Raw genomic sequence first — 15,911 nt, forward strand, 5'->3', positions numbered from 1 at the left:
TCCCGTCTTGATAGAATCTTGTTGAAAATGCTATCATAGCCAATTTCCAGAATTATTATTATTTTTTTTGCTATAACATAAATTGACGAACAAAATCATATGCCAAGGGAGAGGTTATCATTCTATTTCAGATCCCTTAACTTTTAAAGAGTTAAAAATATGGATCTCATCCTGGAACGTTTGTCAAGACTGAAAACATATGAAACATCAAAATCTTTTGAAATCAACAGAATACTGGAAAGAACCGCGGTCGTTGTAAAACTTTTGATATTACAAATAAATGTTTTAACGGACAAGAGTGCAAAACACACTCTTGTCAGTCACAATGTTTCATTCCGGGAGACATTGCCTATGCATGTCTCCCACAACGGCACAATCTTTTTGCAATCACAAGACGATTGCAAAACTTTGACCGATAAGAGTGCAAAACACACTCTTGTCAGTCTTAATGTGTCATTCCGGGAGACATTGCTTATGCATGTCTCCCACAATGGCACAATCTATTGGGAATCAAAAGATGATGGGGGTATTTTTGACAGGCAAAGTGCAATATTGATAGGTGATTGCACTTTGCCTGTCACATACATCTCGACAGAGGCAACATTCGATATGAAAGTTGCCTCTGTCGAGAAACTTCCTCACACCTCAAGAGATGCGAAGAACTTTTGACAGGCAAAGTGCAATATTGATAGGTGATTGCACTTTGCCTGTCACATACATCTCGACAGAGGCAACATTCGATATGAAAGTTGCCTCTGCCGAGAAACTTCCTAACATCTCAAATAAATACAAATTCATTATCCTAATTCTACTACTTTACATAACAAATCATCTTATAAATATTCATATAACTTCAATAACATTAAATCTAATTTCTTATCTCATAATACTTTCTTAATTTGATTCATCTTTTGACAAAATTTTAAAATTGAGGCACAATATATATCAACCCATGCACCACTACCGATGCAGGCTCAACCGCGCATCTTTCGTTTTTTTTTGCATGTTTTTCGTCTCAAAGCATGGTCAATAGACCGTCTCAAAGACGAAAAACATGCAAAATTTTTATACACTCTCATAATAACATATGACAGATAGGGAAGAGAAAACACCATATAATGCTGCATAAATACTATATATTGAAAAAGATATTAAATATATTTTATTAAAATCATAATAAATATGTGTTTACTTAACGTGATAGATGTACCTAGTATAATTATTATTGAATGTACTAAGATATATTTAAATAAAGATATTTTTTGTATATTATATAAGATTGGAATTAGTATTTATGAAGAAATTGCAACAACGCGTTGTGATATGTGTGGATATATGATTTTGAGAGAGAATAATTTTGGATTTTTCATATTTTAATATGGATGTGATTTGATCATATTGATAGTGTTGTATTATAGAGTGTAAGTGGGATGGAATTCTTTTTTATTTGTAATAGATTTCGAGAGAGGCAACTTTCATATCGAATGTTGCCTCTGTCGAGATGTATGTGACAGGCAAAGTGCAATCACCTATCAATATTGCACTTTGCCTGTCAAAAGTTCTTCGCATCTCTTGAGGTGTGAGGAAGTTTCTCGACAGAGGCAACATTCGATATGAAAGTTTCCTCTGTCGAGATGTATGTGACAGGCAAAGTGCAATCACCTATCAATATTGCACTTTGCCTGTCAAAAGTTCTTCGCATCTCTTGAGGTGTGAGGAAGTTTCTCGATAGAGGCAACTTTCATATCGAATGTTGCCTCTGTCGAGATGTATGTGACAGGCAAAGTGCAATCACCTATCAATATTGCACTTTGCCTGTCAAAAGTTCTTCGCATCTCTTGAGGTGTGAGGAAGTTTCTCGACAGAGGCAACTTTCATATCGAATGTTGCCTCTGTCGAGATGTATGTGACAGGCAAAGTGCAATAACCTATCAATATTGCACTTTGCCTGTCAAAAGTTCTTCGCATCTCTTGAGGTGTGAGGAAGTTTCTCGGCAGAGGAAACTTTCATATCGAATGTTGCCTCTGTCGAGATGTATGTGACAGGCAAAGTGCAATCACCTATCAATATTGCACTTTGCCTGTCAAAAGTTCTTCGCATCTCTTGAGGTGTGAGGAAGTTTCTCGACAGAGGCAACTTTCATATCGAATGTTGCCTCTGTCGAGATGTATGTGACAGGCAAAGTGCAATCACCTATCAATATTGCACTTTGCCTGTCAAAAGTTCTTCGCATCTCTTGAGGTGTGAGGAAGTTTCTCGACAGAGGCAACATTCGATATGAAAGTTTCCTCTGTCGAGATGTATGTGACAGGCAAAGTGCAATCACCTATCAATATTGCACTTTGCCTGTCAAAAGTTCTTCGCATCTCTTGAGGTGTGAGGAAGTTTCTCGGCAGAGGAAACTTTCATATCGAATGTTGCCTCTGTCGAGATGTATGTGACAGGCAAAGTGCAATCACCTATCAATATTGCACTTTGCCTGTCAAGAGTTCTTCGCATCTCTTGAGGTGTGAGGAAGTTTCTCGACAGAGGCAACTTTCATATCGAATGTTGCCTCTGTCGAGATGTATGTGACAGGCAAAGTGCAATCACCTATCAATATTGCACTTTGCCTGTCAAAAGTTCTTCGCATCTCTTGAGGTGTGAGGAAGTTTCTCGACAGAGGCAACATTCGATATGAAAGTTTCCTCTGTCGAGATGTATGTGACAGGCAAAGTGCAATCACCTATCAATATTGCACTTTGCCTGTCAAAAGTTCTTCGCATCTCTTGAGGTGTGAGGAAGTTTCTCGACAGAGGCAACTTTCATATCGAATGTTGCCTCTGTCGAGATGTATGTGACAGGCAAAGTGCAATCACCTATCAATATTGCACTTTGCCTGTCAAAAGTTCTTCGCATCTCTTGAGGTGTGAGGAAGTTTCTCGACAGAGGCAACATTCGATATGAAAGTTTCCTCTGTCGAGATGTATGTGACAGGCAAAGTGCAATCACCTATCAATATTGCACTTTGCCTGTCAAAAGTTCTTCGCATCTCTTGAGGTGTGAGGAAGTTTCTCGACAGAGGCAACATTCGATATGAAAGTTTCCTCTGTCGAGATGTATGTGACAGGCAAAGTGCAATCACCTATCAATATTGCACTTTGCCTGTCAAAAGTTCTTCGCATCTCTTGAGGTGTGAGGAAGTTTCTCGACAGAGGCAACTTTCATATCGAATGTTGCCTCTGTCGAGATGTATGTGACAGGCAAAGTGCAATAACCTATCAATATTGCACTTTGCCTGTCAAAAGTTCTTCGCATCTCTTGAGGTGTGAGGAAGTTTCTCGACAGAGGCAACTTTCATATCGAATGTTGCCTCTGTCGAGATGTATGTGACAGGCAAAGTGCAATCACCTATCAAATTGCACTTTGCCTGTCAAAAGTTCTTCGCATCTCTTGAGGTGTGAGGAAGTTTCTCGACAGAGGAAACTTTCATATCGAATGTTGCCTCTGTCGAGATGTATGTGACAGGCAAAGTGCAATCACCTATCAATATTGCACTTTGCCTGTCAAAAGTTCTTCGCATCTCTTGAGGTGTGAGGAAGTTTCTCGACAGAGGAAACTTTCATATCGAATGTTGCCTCTGTCGAGATGTATGTGACAGGCAAAGTGCAATCACCTATCAATATTGCACTTTGCCTGTCAAAAGTTCTTCGCATCTCTTGAGGTGTGAGGAAGTTTCTCGACAGAGGAAACTTTCATATCGAATGTTGCCTCTGTCGAGATGTATGTGACAGGCAAAGTGCAATCACCTATCAATATTGCACTTTGCCTGTCAAAAGTTCTTCGCATCTCTTGAGGTGTGAGGAAGTTTCTCGACAGAGGAAACTTTCATATCGAATGTTGCCTCTGTCGAGATGTATGTGACAGGCAAAGTGCAATCACCTATCAATATTGCACTTTGCCTGTCAAAAGTTCTTCGCATCTCTTGAGGTGTGAGGAAGTTTCTCGACAGAGGAAACTTTCATATCGAATGTTGCCTCTGTCGAGATGTATGTGACAGGCAAAGTGCAATCACCTATCAATATTGCACTTTGCCTGTCAAAAGTTCTTCGCATCTCTTGAGGTGTGAGGAAGTTTCTCGACAGAGGAAACTTTCATATCGAATGTTGCCTCTGTCGAGATGTATGTGACAGGCAAAGTGCAATCACCTATCAATATTGCACTTTGCCTGTCAAAAGTTCTTCGCATCTCTTGAGGTGTGAGGAAGTTTCTCGACAGAGGAAACTTTCATATCGAATGTTGCCTCTGTCGAGATGTATGTGACAGGCAAAGTGCAATCACCTATCAATATTGCACTTTGCCTGTCAAAAGTTCTTCGCATCTCTTGAGGTGTGAGGAAGTTTCTCGACAGAGGAAACTTTCATATCGAATGTTGCCTCTGTCGAGATGTATGTGACAGGCAAAGTGCAATCACCTATCAATATTGCACTTTGCCTGTCAAAAGTTCTTCGCATCTCTTGAGGTGTGAGGAAGTTTCTCGACAGAGGAAACTTTCATATCGAATGTTGCCTCTGTCGAGATGTATGTGACAGGCAAAGTGCAATCACCTATCAATATTGCACTTTGCCTGTCAAAAGTTCTTCGCATCTCTTGAGGTGTGAGGAAGTTTCTCGACAGAGGAAACTTTCATATCGAATGTTGCCTCTGTCGAGATGTATGTGACAGGCAAAGTGCAATCACCTATCAATATTGCACTTTGCCTGTCAAAAGTTCTTCGCATCTCTTGAGGTGTGAGGAAGTTTCTCGACAGAGGAAACTTTCATATCGAATGTTGCCTCTGTCGAGATGTATGTGACAGGCAAAGTGCAATCACCTATCAATATTGCACTTTGCCTGTCAAAAGTTCTTCGCATCTCTTGAGGTGTGAGGAAGTTTCTCGACAGAGGAAACTTTCATATCGAATGTTGCCTCTGTCGAGATGTATGTGACAGGCAAAGTGCAATCACCTATCAATATTGCACTTTGCCTGTCAAAAGTTCTTCGCATCTCTTGAGGTGTGAGGAAGTTTCTCGACAGAGGAAACTTTCATATCGAATGTTGCCTCTGTCGAGATGTATGTGACAGGCAAAGTGCAATCACCTATCAATATTGCACTTTGCCTGTCAAAAGTTCTTCGCATCTCTTGAGGTGTGAGGAAGTTTCTCGACAGAGGAAACTTTCATATCGAATGTTGCCTCTGTCGAGATGTATGTGACAGGCAAAGTGCAATCACCTATCAATATTGCACTTTGCCTGTCAAAAGTTCTTCGCATCTCTTGAGGTGTGAGGAAGTTTCTCGACAGAGGAAACTTTCATATCGAATGTTGCCTCTGTCGAGATGTATGTGACAGGCAAAGTGCAATCACCTATCAATATTGCACTTTGCCTGTCAAAAGTTCTTCGCATCTCTTGAGGTGTGAGGAAGTTTCTCGACAGAGGAAACTTTCATATCGAATGTTGCCTCTGTCGAGATGTATGTGACAGGCAAAGTGCAATCACCTATCAATATTGCACTTTGCCTGTCAAAAGTTCTTCGCATCTCTTGAGGTGTGAGGAAGTTTCTCGACAGAGGAAACTTTCATATCGAATGTTGCCTCTGTCGAGATGTATGTGACAGGCAAAGTGCAATCACCTATCAATATTGCACTTTGCCTGTCAAAAGTTCTTCGCATCTCTTGAGGTGTGAGGAAGTTTCTCGACAGAGGAAACTTTCATATCGAATGTTGCCTCTGTCGAGATGTATGTGACAGGCAAAGTGCAATCACCTATCAATATTGCACTTTGCCTGTCAAAAGTTCTTCGCATCTCTTGAGGTGTGAGGAAGTTTCTCGACAGAGGAAACTTTCATATCGAATGTTGCCTCTGTCGAGATGTATGTGACAGGCAAAGTGCAATCACCTATCAATATTGCACTTTGCCTGTCAAAAGTTCTTCGCATCTCTTGAGGTGTGAGGAAGTTTCTCGACAGAGGAAACTTTCATATCGAATGTTGCCTCTGTCGAGATGTATGTGACAGGCAAAGTGCAATCACCTATCAATATTGCACTTTGCCTGTCAAAAGTTCTTCGCATCTCTTGAGGTGTGAGGAAGTTTCTCGACAGAGGAAACTTTCATATCGAATGTTGCCTCTGTCGAGATGTATGTGACAGGCAAAGTGCAATCACCTATCAATATTGCACTTTGCCTGTCAAAAGTTCTTCGCATCTCTTGAGGTGTGAGGAAGTTTCTCGACAGAGGAAACTTTCATATCGAATGTTGCCTCTGTCGAGATGTATGTGACAGGCAAAGTGCAATCACCTATCAATATTGCACTTTGCCTGTCAAAAGTTCTTCGCATCTCTTGAGGTGTGAGGAAGTTTCTCGACAGAGGAAACTTTCATATCGAATGTTGCCTCTGTCGAGATGTATGTGACAGGCAAAGTGCAATCACCTATCAATATTGCACTTTGCCTGTCAAAAGTTCTTCGCATCTCTTGAGGTGTGAGGAAGTTTCTCGACAGAGGAAACTTTCATATCGAATGTTGCCTCTGTCGAGATGTATGTGACAGGCAAAGTGCAATCACCTATCAATATTGCACTTTGCCTGTCAAAAGTTCTTCGCATCTCTTGAGGTGTGAGGAAGTTTCTCGACAGAGGAAACTTTCATATCGAATGTTGCCTCTGTCGAGATGTATGTGACAGGCAAAGTGCAATCACCTATCAATATTGCACTTTGCCTGTCAAAAGTTCTTCGCATCTCTTGAGGTGTGAGGAAGTTTCTCGACAGAGGAAACTTTCATATCGAATGTTGCCTCTGTCGAGATGTATGTGACAGGCAAAGTGCAATCACCTATCAATATTGCACTTTGCCTGTCAAAAGTTCTTCGCATCTCTTGAGGTGTGAGGAAGTTTCTCGACAGAGGAAACTTTCATATCGAATGTTGCCTCTGTCGAGATGTATGTGACAGGCAAAGTGCAATCACCTATCAATATTGCACTTTGCCTGTCAAAAGTTCTTCGCATCTCTTGAGGTGTGAGGAAGTTTCTCGACAGAGGAAACTTTCATATCGAATGTTGCCTCTGTCGAGATGTATGTGACAGGCAAAGTGCAATCACCTATCAATATTGCACTTTGCCTGTCAAAAGTTCTTCGCATCTCTTGAGGTGTGAGGAAGTTTCTCGACAGAGGAAACTTTCATATCGAATGTTGCCTCTGTCGAGATGTATGTGACAGGCAAAGTGCAATCACCTATCAATATTGCACTTTGCCTGTCAAAAGTTCTTCGCATCTCTTGAGGTGTGAGGAAGTTTCTCGACAGAGGAAACTTTCATATCGAATGTTGCCTCTGTCGAGATGTATGTGACAGGCAAAGTGCAATCACCTATCAATATTGCACTTTGCCTGTCAAAAGTTCTTCGCATCTCTTGAGGTGTGAGGAAGTTTCTCGACAGAGGAAACTTTCATATCGAATGTTGCCTCTGTCGAGATGTATGTGACAGGCAAAGTGCAATCACCTATCAATATTGCACTTTGCCTGTCAAAAGTTCTTCGCATCTCTTGAGGTGTGAGGAAGTTTCTCGACAGAGGAAACTTTCATATCGAATGTTGCCTCTGTCGAGATGTATGTGACAGGCAAAGTGCAATCACCTATCAATATTGCACTTTGCCTGTCAAAAGTTCTTCGCATCTCTTGAGGTGTGAGGAAGTTTCTCGACAGAGGAAACTTTCATATCGAATGTTGCCTCTGTCGAGATGTATGTGACAGGCAAAGTGCAATCACCTATCAATATTGCACTTTGCCTGTCAAAAGTTCTTCGCATCTCTTGAGGTGTGAGGAAGTTTCTCGACAGAGGAAACTTTCATATCGAATGTTGCCTCTGTCGAGATGTATGTGACAGGCAAAGTGCAATCACCTATCAATATTGCACTTTGCCTGTCAAAAGTTCTTCGCATCTCTTGAGGTGTGAGGAAGTTTCTCGACAGAGGAAACTTTCATATCGAATGTTGCCTCTGTCGAGATGTATGTGACAGGCAAAGTGCAATCACCTATCAATATTGCACTTTGCCTGTCAAAAGTTCTTCGCATCTCTTGAGGTGTGAGGAAGTTTTCTCGACAGAGGCAACATTCGATATGAAATTCCTCTGTGAGATGTATGTGACAGGCAAAGTGCAATCCTATATATTGCACTTTGCCTGTCAAAAGTTCTTCGCATCTCTTGAGGTGTGAGGAAGTTTCTCGACAGAGGAAACTTTCATATCGAATGTTGCCTCTGTCGAGATGTATGTGACAGGCAAAGTGCAATCGTCTTGTTATTGCAAAAAGATTGTGCCATTGTGGGAGACATACATAGGCAATGTCTCCACGGATGGCACATTGTTACCGACAAGAGTGCATAATACACTCTCGTCGGTCAAAAGTTCCCCAATCAACTTCTGATTGAGCAAAATTGTATCATTATCTGAGGCATGCACTAGCAATGTCTCCCAGAATGAGATATTAAGACTGACATCAATAAAGCTTTTTATATAGTTGAAACTAGATTCATTCTTCATAGCGTTCAAATTTTTATTAGAAATAATGTAGTTAATGCTAAAATTGTAGTATTTACGTAGTGATAATCATATTCATACTGTAATTCATGTGATTATAATGCAAACCCACTAAGTAATTCTTTTGCTAAATTGAAATTGAAAATTTGATTATGCCATTTTGAGCTCGATGTATTAAATGTAAAACATTTTTCATATGAGAATGCAAAATCCAAAGACTTTTCTATTTGTTAAGTTGCTTGAATCGTGAATTTGGAATTTTTATCAAAATATGGGCAAATAAGCTCGGCGTTGTCACACATTCACTCCCCCTGAAGTTGTGCTTTAATCAGAAGTCATGCTATTTTTCCAAATTTTTTTCAAAATAGAGAAAATGATGAAAAATCTCTCATTTATTACATTCAAAATTTTAAATTTGAATTTTTTTTGGAAAATTTGTGATTCAAATTTCAATTTCTCCAAGTAAAACTGAAAATATTAACAGATCAAATCATAGAATTAACTTATCAAATTCTGTTGTATTCATTTCTTGCGATAATTCCGTTCAAAAGCTTTGTTTAAATCTATTTATTTTAATAATAATAAAATAGATAGATCTCCGCTATGAAAACATGATACCATGCTGATATGAAATATGAGTTAACATATAATTAAAAAGTTTCTACAATTAATAAGAAATTTATTACTAACTCTTTATTTTAACTATATTGAAACTTTTTATATGCATTCTGGCCAGTAAAGATCCAGAGAACCACATCTGCATCAATTTATGCTGAAGATTTCTGGATTTCATTACTCTTTTGAAAGACATCCAGATATCTTCAGCATAAATGAATTACATACATGTTCTCTCGCTCTTTGTGAACCACCTACCACAACAAAATTACCTTAGGCAAAGTTCGGCTGAAGTCTCCCATATGATGAGAAAGAAACTTTAGAGCAGCTTGCCATATCCGACTAATTACACAATCCCTAGCCCTTTGGGGACTATGGAGCTGTAGTAAAAGTATTATAAGGCAAAGTCCTTCCGAGGCCTCTCATCAAATGCGAGACTTCGGAAGGACTTTGCCTCATTCGAGTAATTCTACATTCCTGGGACGTTAAGGACCAGGAAGCAGCAGTATAAAGTATGAGGGCAATGACGTATAACTAATATCTCAATAAACGCAGTATCCATGCAGCCTAGCTACTATACCATTGCAGCTAGGCTGCATAGATATTGCGCTTCTGGCTTGCAGAACTCTCATGGTAGACTAAGCGGAGATCTGATGCTGAAATCACTTGCTGATGTGGATGGAGCAGCACTATGATTGGCCAGACCAAAGGCTGCGTAGCATCTCAGCAAGTAGATTATCGGCGGTGACTCCAGCTATGGTCCACCATGAGATTATGACATTTTTACGATTTGACGGGAATGCTTTGACCTTTACGAGTAAAATCACATCCGACACCTTTGATGGGTCAAGAAGTAGTGGTATACAATAAGTGTTGGGATTGCAAAGATGAATCTGAATAGACGCAAAAGTAAGAGAGACAGGCGTGAGATAACCGGTAAGAGTCAATGGAAAGTATCGAAGGTGTCTCTAGTTTGAAAGTCCAAACAGCTGCAGGGAATTAGTGTTGGGCCTTAATGCAATTGATCATCAGAAACTATTTATTACTACACTTATCATCATTACATGTTGTGCGATGTAATAACTAAGAAAGAAATAGCTCAGGAGATCAATGAAATTCTCTTTGGCTAGCTCTTCGAGACCAACTCTTTTCTTCATGTTTTGTCATTGCATGTTGTGCGGTGCAATAAATAATGAAGATTTACTTGGCTGCTCGAGAGAGAAAACCAAATGAAAAATGGCACCTTTTTTGGCGCCTCTTTTTCTTTCAAATTTCCCCGCCAACCGAAATATCCATTCAAATCTTCCCGCAAATATTATTGCTTTCAATTTCTGTGACACTTAAAATTCGTCCAAAATATAATATTAAGATAGGTTATCCAATGTGATAACATAATTACTCGCTTATTTGCAATTATTCCTCAAATCAATTCTATTTTAATGCAAATCATGCGGTAAACCACTAAGAAATGATAAGACATATATGCAAATACTCACTAAAATCTATGTGTATGCTCAAAACTAGAATAATACATCAACTTAGATATTGAAGATTCAGATCAACTAATAACTTATATCATCCAAGTCTGACTCTTGCATGGCTTAAACACGGCTCGAAACGGTACGACCAGATTCAACAGTTTTCCTCAATAACAGGTTTCACCGCACAAAACTGAATTTTGGAGGGTAGCACACTCAAAAAAAAATTATTCCTATAGTTGAATAGATTTTACTCAAATACTGGTCTCAACACATAAAATAGAATCACGAAGAAATTTGTAAACTTCATCAAAAAAAAAAGAACTCACAAAATGGCATCGCAATTGGAAAATGCCTTGCTTGAAGCCATTCATTTAGACAACACACAGAAATTCAGATCTCTCACATATGGCAAGCCTGGCACACTCAAAGTTCAAGATAAATTCTTAACACAAATCACAGCATTATCAGATTCACCAGGCTGCTGTGCATTAGCAATTGCAATGGGCGCACCTGTTAACTTAGTTGGTGACGTCATGGCCCCACTTAATTGCTCATCCTATGTTGGAAGTATGGAAACTGCAGTTTTACTTATAGAAGCAGGAGCTCGCTTAAATTCTATTTACAAGGGCGAAACACCAGTTATGCTTGCTGTTAGGTACTCTACACTAGATCACGTTAACCTACTTCTTGGCTCAGGAGCAGATCCTTGTGATATTGTCTATGCAGGTGAATACGCAACAGATCCAAAGATGCTTGACTTATTCATTAACAATGGACCATTAGATGATGCTCTTGAAGCTGCTGTTTATGCAAGAAAAATAGATAATGTTGCCTCATTAATTCAATACGGTGCCAAGCCAAGCTCCATGTCACTTCTTACTGCTTGCTGCTTCAACTTTGCAGGAATTGTTAAGATGCTCATTGAATACGGCATCAAAGCAGATGATGTCGCAATGCAGACATGTATTTACTGGAATTCCATTCAAGCCATGGAAGTTTTAATAGAAAAAGGTGTTCCAGTTATTCCATTCGATATTCACTACGCAATTTTACATAATAAACCAGCATCTCTCAAGCGTCTTCTGGAAGAGAAGGTTGACCTTGAAGCCGAGATTGGTGGTACATACGCAATACATACAGCTGTTCGTCATGGCCGTGTCGACTGCTTAAACATCTTATTAGAAAAAGGTGCCAAAGTTAATGGCGCAGATTCGCTCGGATGTACACCACTTCACTGGGCTGCTCTCAGACGTAAATCCCAGATCATGTCAATCCTTCTTGATCACGGCACGATTGTCAATATCGAAGATCCGAAAGTTTTCCAGCCACAAATACTCGAGCCAGACTTTGGTTGGACAGCACTCCATGTATCTGTCGAAGGCCCTGGTTTCGATACAGTTCGCATGTTACTTGATAGTTCTGCATCTCAAACAAAGAAGTGGGATGGCCGTACACCATTACATACAGCTTTGTTCTTGAACAGAGAAGATCTTATTCCACTTCTCATAACTCACGGTGCAGACTTAAATGCAACAGATGTAACAAACCAGACGCCTGTCGAATACGCATTATCATCTGGTCGCGAAGACCTTGCTGCCCTCATCAGGAAGTGCGCGTCACCAGATTTCGCAGCAGCAAATGCGGCGCACGGCCAATTTGCAACAAAGAACGCTACAGAAGCGGAGAACACAGAATTCTACGAAGAAAACGGCGAAAAGAAACAGAGGAAGAAGAGTCTTTCAGCAGCTATCGCAGACACAGAGAAAGAAGACGACAACGCTGACAACGTATTGCAGCAGTTGAGGTCAGGAGAAGGTGTCAATGAAGAAGGCGGAGCTGCAGAAGATGACGAGGATCTCATGAAGCAGATGGAAGAGATGAAGAAGGCACAGGAAGGACAGAAGACAGATACATTCGAGAGAGAAGAAACAGATGAAGAAAAGAAGAAGAGGAAGCAGAAGGAAGAAGACGATGAACTCGCCAAACTTGCAGCAGAACTCGGTAGTGATGATGGTGCGGATGAAGACATGGCAGCTCTCATGGCTGACTTAGAAATCGATGCTGCTCAAAATGCTGATGGAGAAGATGAGGATATGGATAAGCTTATGGCAGATCTCGCTGCTGACGTTGGAAGCGATGATGATGAAGACCTCGATAAGTTAATGAGTCAGATGGCTGCTGAAGCTTCTGATAACGATGATAACGAGAAGAAGTAAAATTATTAATAAAAAGAATTTTAAATTTTCTCGAAAATAATAAAAAATCATTTTTAAGGGTGCACCATTAACCCTTTCTGACATAATCTCAAGTTTAACTTCACTATTTCTAGCCCAATTTATACAATTTTGTGCCAGTAACTTTAGGGGAGAGCTTCCCACTTTCTGGAAGAGTCTCAATTTTTTAAAAATGGAGACTCTCATCGGCTTTTTATGTCCCAATATTTTGGATGAAAAGTTAAAATTCTTATGTCGGATAAAAGTAATTATTGGTGGCATTTGATGTTATATTATAACACTATGCATACCCTAGAGTATTATGGAAAAATATTGGTAAAACTTGGGTTGATTAATCAATGAATGATATTTTGAAACTATAAGTCAAAAAAAAAAATTGAAGTCAAATAAGAATGACCTTGAAAGAATTTAATGATCTCTCGCCGTATGAAACCATAAGTATTTTAGACCATAATATTGCCCGGAAAAGAAAGGATGGTAAACCTGATCGGCGCTATTCACTTAGAACTGAAAAGAGTATAAATAGAGCTGTTAATTTTCTTAATTCCATAAATAAACCATATGCTATATATGTTAGTCCAAATGTTAATCCATCTGTTAGTCCATATGTCAAAAAAGATAAAATTACTCCAAATTGGGTCCATATTTGCATTCCTACAGAATTATTGAATACCAACGATCCATTATAAGGCATAGATCTTTCAGAGAAGAAAATATACCCAATGGAATATAATCTTAAAGAAGATATTGACAAAGCTACAATCTTAAGGAATATCTCTAAAACTATGACAAATTTATCTTAGTATGAAGTCCCAAAGCAAGAAAATAATGAATGCGAACCAGCTATCGAGCAAACAGAAGTTTATACAAAAATAGAATGTGAAAAGTTAGATTCTGATTTTGTTTCACTTGATTTTATTGAAGAAGAGTCATCTCCAGTAGCAGATCAATAACTATTTTCATGAACTTCATATTATATGAGAATATATATCTTTATTTTTTATTGATTTATTGATCTTTAATTATACTATCCAATGCTATATGCATTTTAATCCTTCTAATCAAGATTCAAGAAGTTTTATCACCTATCTTTTGAAATATCTGAATTTATGTGTTTTAATGATGTTTTCAGTATAGCGTGCTTATTCCATAGATAAATTAACCAATAATTCCGTATGAAATCAGGTCTGTCTAGAAAATTAAAATAATATTTCAAAATCTTAAAATGCTACTCTATTGAATTCATATGTTTACTTTTTCTATATTTTGTTATATATGTTAGAACTAAATATTGATTAACAAATTAAATTCGACAACTTTTTTATTGCATTTCCGGGTTTTCTTTAGTCATGATTAGCTGCCCAGCTTATTTTAAAAGATTTGATGAGGAGTTGTTCATTTATTTTGATATTGAAGATAGAAATTTTTATTAATAAACAATAATATACAAAATTAAATATAATAAATAAAAATTAAAGGAGGGGAGTTCCTACAGTCCATTCAATATCTGGCCAAGCAAATTCTGTCTCGTATAAATAGTTTGGTAATAATCTTTCTTTCCAAGTAGGTCCAAATGTTTCAAGCAGCAAATGCACACCTCTCTTCCATGTAATCGAAGCTTTTTGGTGAGTATGACTGAAAGTTTCAAAAGATTGATAAGCAAAGCTAGATCCGAAGCCAATTAGAATGCAACCTAATATAAATCCGTATATAGATACAATCAACGTAATTACATTTATTCCTGTTGCTACAATCGACCAAGTTCCTGAAATTCCAACAAAAATTCCGAAAATTCCTGAATAAAAGAATGACAGTATGAAAGGTTTGAAGTTCCTATCGCCAACACATGAACCAATCACTCCACAATGATGGTCTTGACGTAAAACGCAAGTTTCGCACATCGAACAGTGATATGATCTAGCTGGAACAGGAATTTGGCAGTGTGGGCATATTTTGCAAGCTTGTAAACAAAATGGTATATCTCCTTGTTTAATTTGCTTTAAAACGCCTTTTCTTTTGAGAGAATCTTCAACACGACCTGGATCTGTAAAGCCTGCTGTAAACCATGACCATTGAAACATCAAAAATGACGCTAAATTTAAGGCCCAAAATACTGATGCGATTGTTGTATTTAAAGGGGATGTCATCACTAATGGTAAACAATAAAACTGTGCGCATCCGAAGATAACTGATGAAAATGTAAACACGAGTGAGTTTGGAAAACACTTTGCACAAAATCGGACAACAAACATTTTCCAAAAATGGGAAATTTTAATGTGAAATTACTCCTAAATGACTTATTAGCATACATCTTTAAAAGTAAAGTCATACTTTTCATATTTTTCGGAAAAGTGTCAAATAAGAAAAAATGGTTAAAAGGAGAGCTGAAGAAGTATAACATATGTAATCAGACTGTTTAGGTAAATTAAAAGGTAGAAAATTTTAATTCTTATGAATATCTCGGGCGCGTAAAGGGTTGGCGTCCTAACGCGTCCTGATGTAAACTATTCAATTTTTGAGAAGTTTACACCATAATTGAATAGTTTATGGCGTCCTGAGAGGAGATTTCAATGGGTATGGCGTCCTAAAAAATAGAAGAAAATGATTTTTTCTCGATTTTTCTAGAAATTGAATTTTTTAAAAAAGAAAAAAATCAAAACGTATACATTCAAGAAAGACTATAAATGAAGATTTTTCTATTTTTTTTCATTCTAAAACATCTTTTTTTGGATAATTTTTTTTTAATAAATATGTAAGAAAGATTGAAGAAAAAGTAAATTTACTTTAAGAAAATTCGTTTTACATGATGTAAGACCCATAACAACTATAAATATTCAATTATTTAAAATAAAAAAAGAAAAACAGATTAAATGTATCTCACATCAAAATCCATTGACCTAAGGATGTTAAGTTTCTGTTTTTAAAAGTTGATATTTTTTTTTTAATTTTAAGAAAATTAATAGCATGTTATTAGACAATAGGAGTGTAATGATATTGACTAAACAGAAATGAGAGAATAGAGATATAATTTT

General features: G+C 38.0%; 4 protein-coding genes and 1 pseudogene across 5 annotated transcripts, besides 5 other annotated features; 1 reads left to right on the top strand and 4 right to left on the bottom strand.

Annotated features, from left to right (window-relative positions):
* Positions 1–530: 530 nt before the first annotated feature.
* Positions 531–782: a mobile genetic element.
* A 677-nt stretch (positions 783–1,459) lies between these two features.
* Positions 1,460–8,303: a mobile genetic element.
* Positions 2,085–2,273, bottom strand: TVAGG3_0693970 (uncharacterized protein; the record flags this gene model as incomplete). Its single annotated transcript, XM_051243148.1, has 1 exon — positions 2,085–2,273. One exon carries the CDS (start codon positions 2,271–2,273, stop codon positions 2,085–2,087), a length of 189 nt encoding a protein of 62 aa, XP_051089735.1.
* Positions 2,484–2,938, bottom strand: TVAGG3_0693980 (annotated as a pseudogene). The gene has a single exon. A coding segment is annotated over exon 1 (455 nt).
* Positions 7,936–8,301, bottom strand: TVAGG3_0693990 (uncharacterized protein; the record flags this gene model as incomplete). Its single annotated transcript, XM_051243149.1, has 1 exon — positions 7,936–8,301. The coding sequence occupies one exon, from the start codon at positions 8,299–8,301 to the stop codon at positions 7,936–7,938; it is 366 nt and encodes a 121-aa protein (XP_051089736.1).
* Positions 8,304–9,259: 956 nt separating the features above from the next.
* Positions 9,260–9,515: a mobile genetic element.
* A 46-nt stretch (positions 9,516–9,561) lies between these two features.
* Positions 9,562–9,654: a mobile genetic element.
* A 1,299-nt stretch (positions 9,655–10,953) lies between these two features.
* Positions 10,954–12,939, top strand: TVAGG3_0694020 (spectrin binding; the record flags this gene model as incomplete). The annotated part of the gene is made up of 1 exon (XM_001317119.2): positions 10,975–12,861. The coding sequence occupies one exon, from the start codon at positions 10,975–10,977 to the stop codon at positions 12,859–12,861; it is 1,887 nt and encodes a 628-aa protein (XP_001317154.1).
* Positions 12,940–13,004: 65 nt separating this feature from the next.
* Positions 13,005–15,161, bottom strand: TVAGG3_0694030 (cysteine S-palmitoyltransferase protein; the record flags this gene model as incomplete). Its single annotated transcript, XM_001317118.1, has 1 exon — positions 14,352–14,960. The coding sequence occupies one exon, from the start codon at positions 14,958–14,960 to the stop codon at positions 14,352–14,354; it is 609 nt and encodes a 202-aa protein (XP_001317153.1).
* Positions 15,162–15,341: 180 nt separating this feature from the next.
* Positions 15,342–15,911: part of a mobile genetic element that runs on past the window's edge.

The sequence above is a fragment of the Trichomonas vaginalis genome, chromosome III (genome assembly GCF_026262505.1).
Source record: "Trichomonas vaginalis G3 chromosome III, whole genome shotgun sequence".
In the NCBI taxonomy this organism is placed as follows: domain Eukaryota; phylum Parabasalia; order Trichomonadida; family Trichomonadidae; genus Trichomonas; species Trichomonas vaginalis.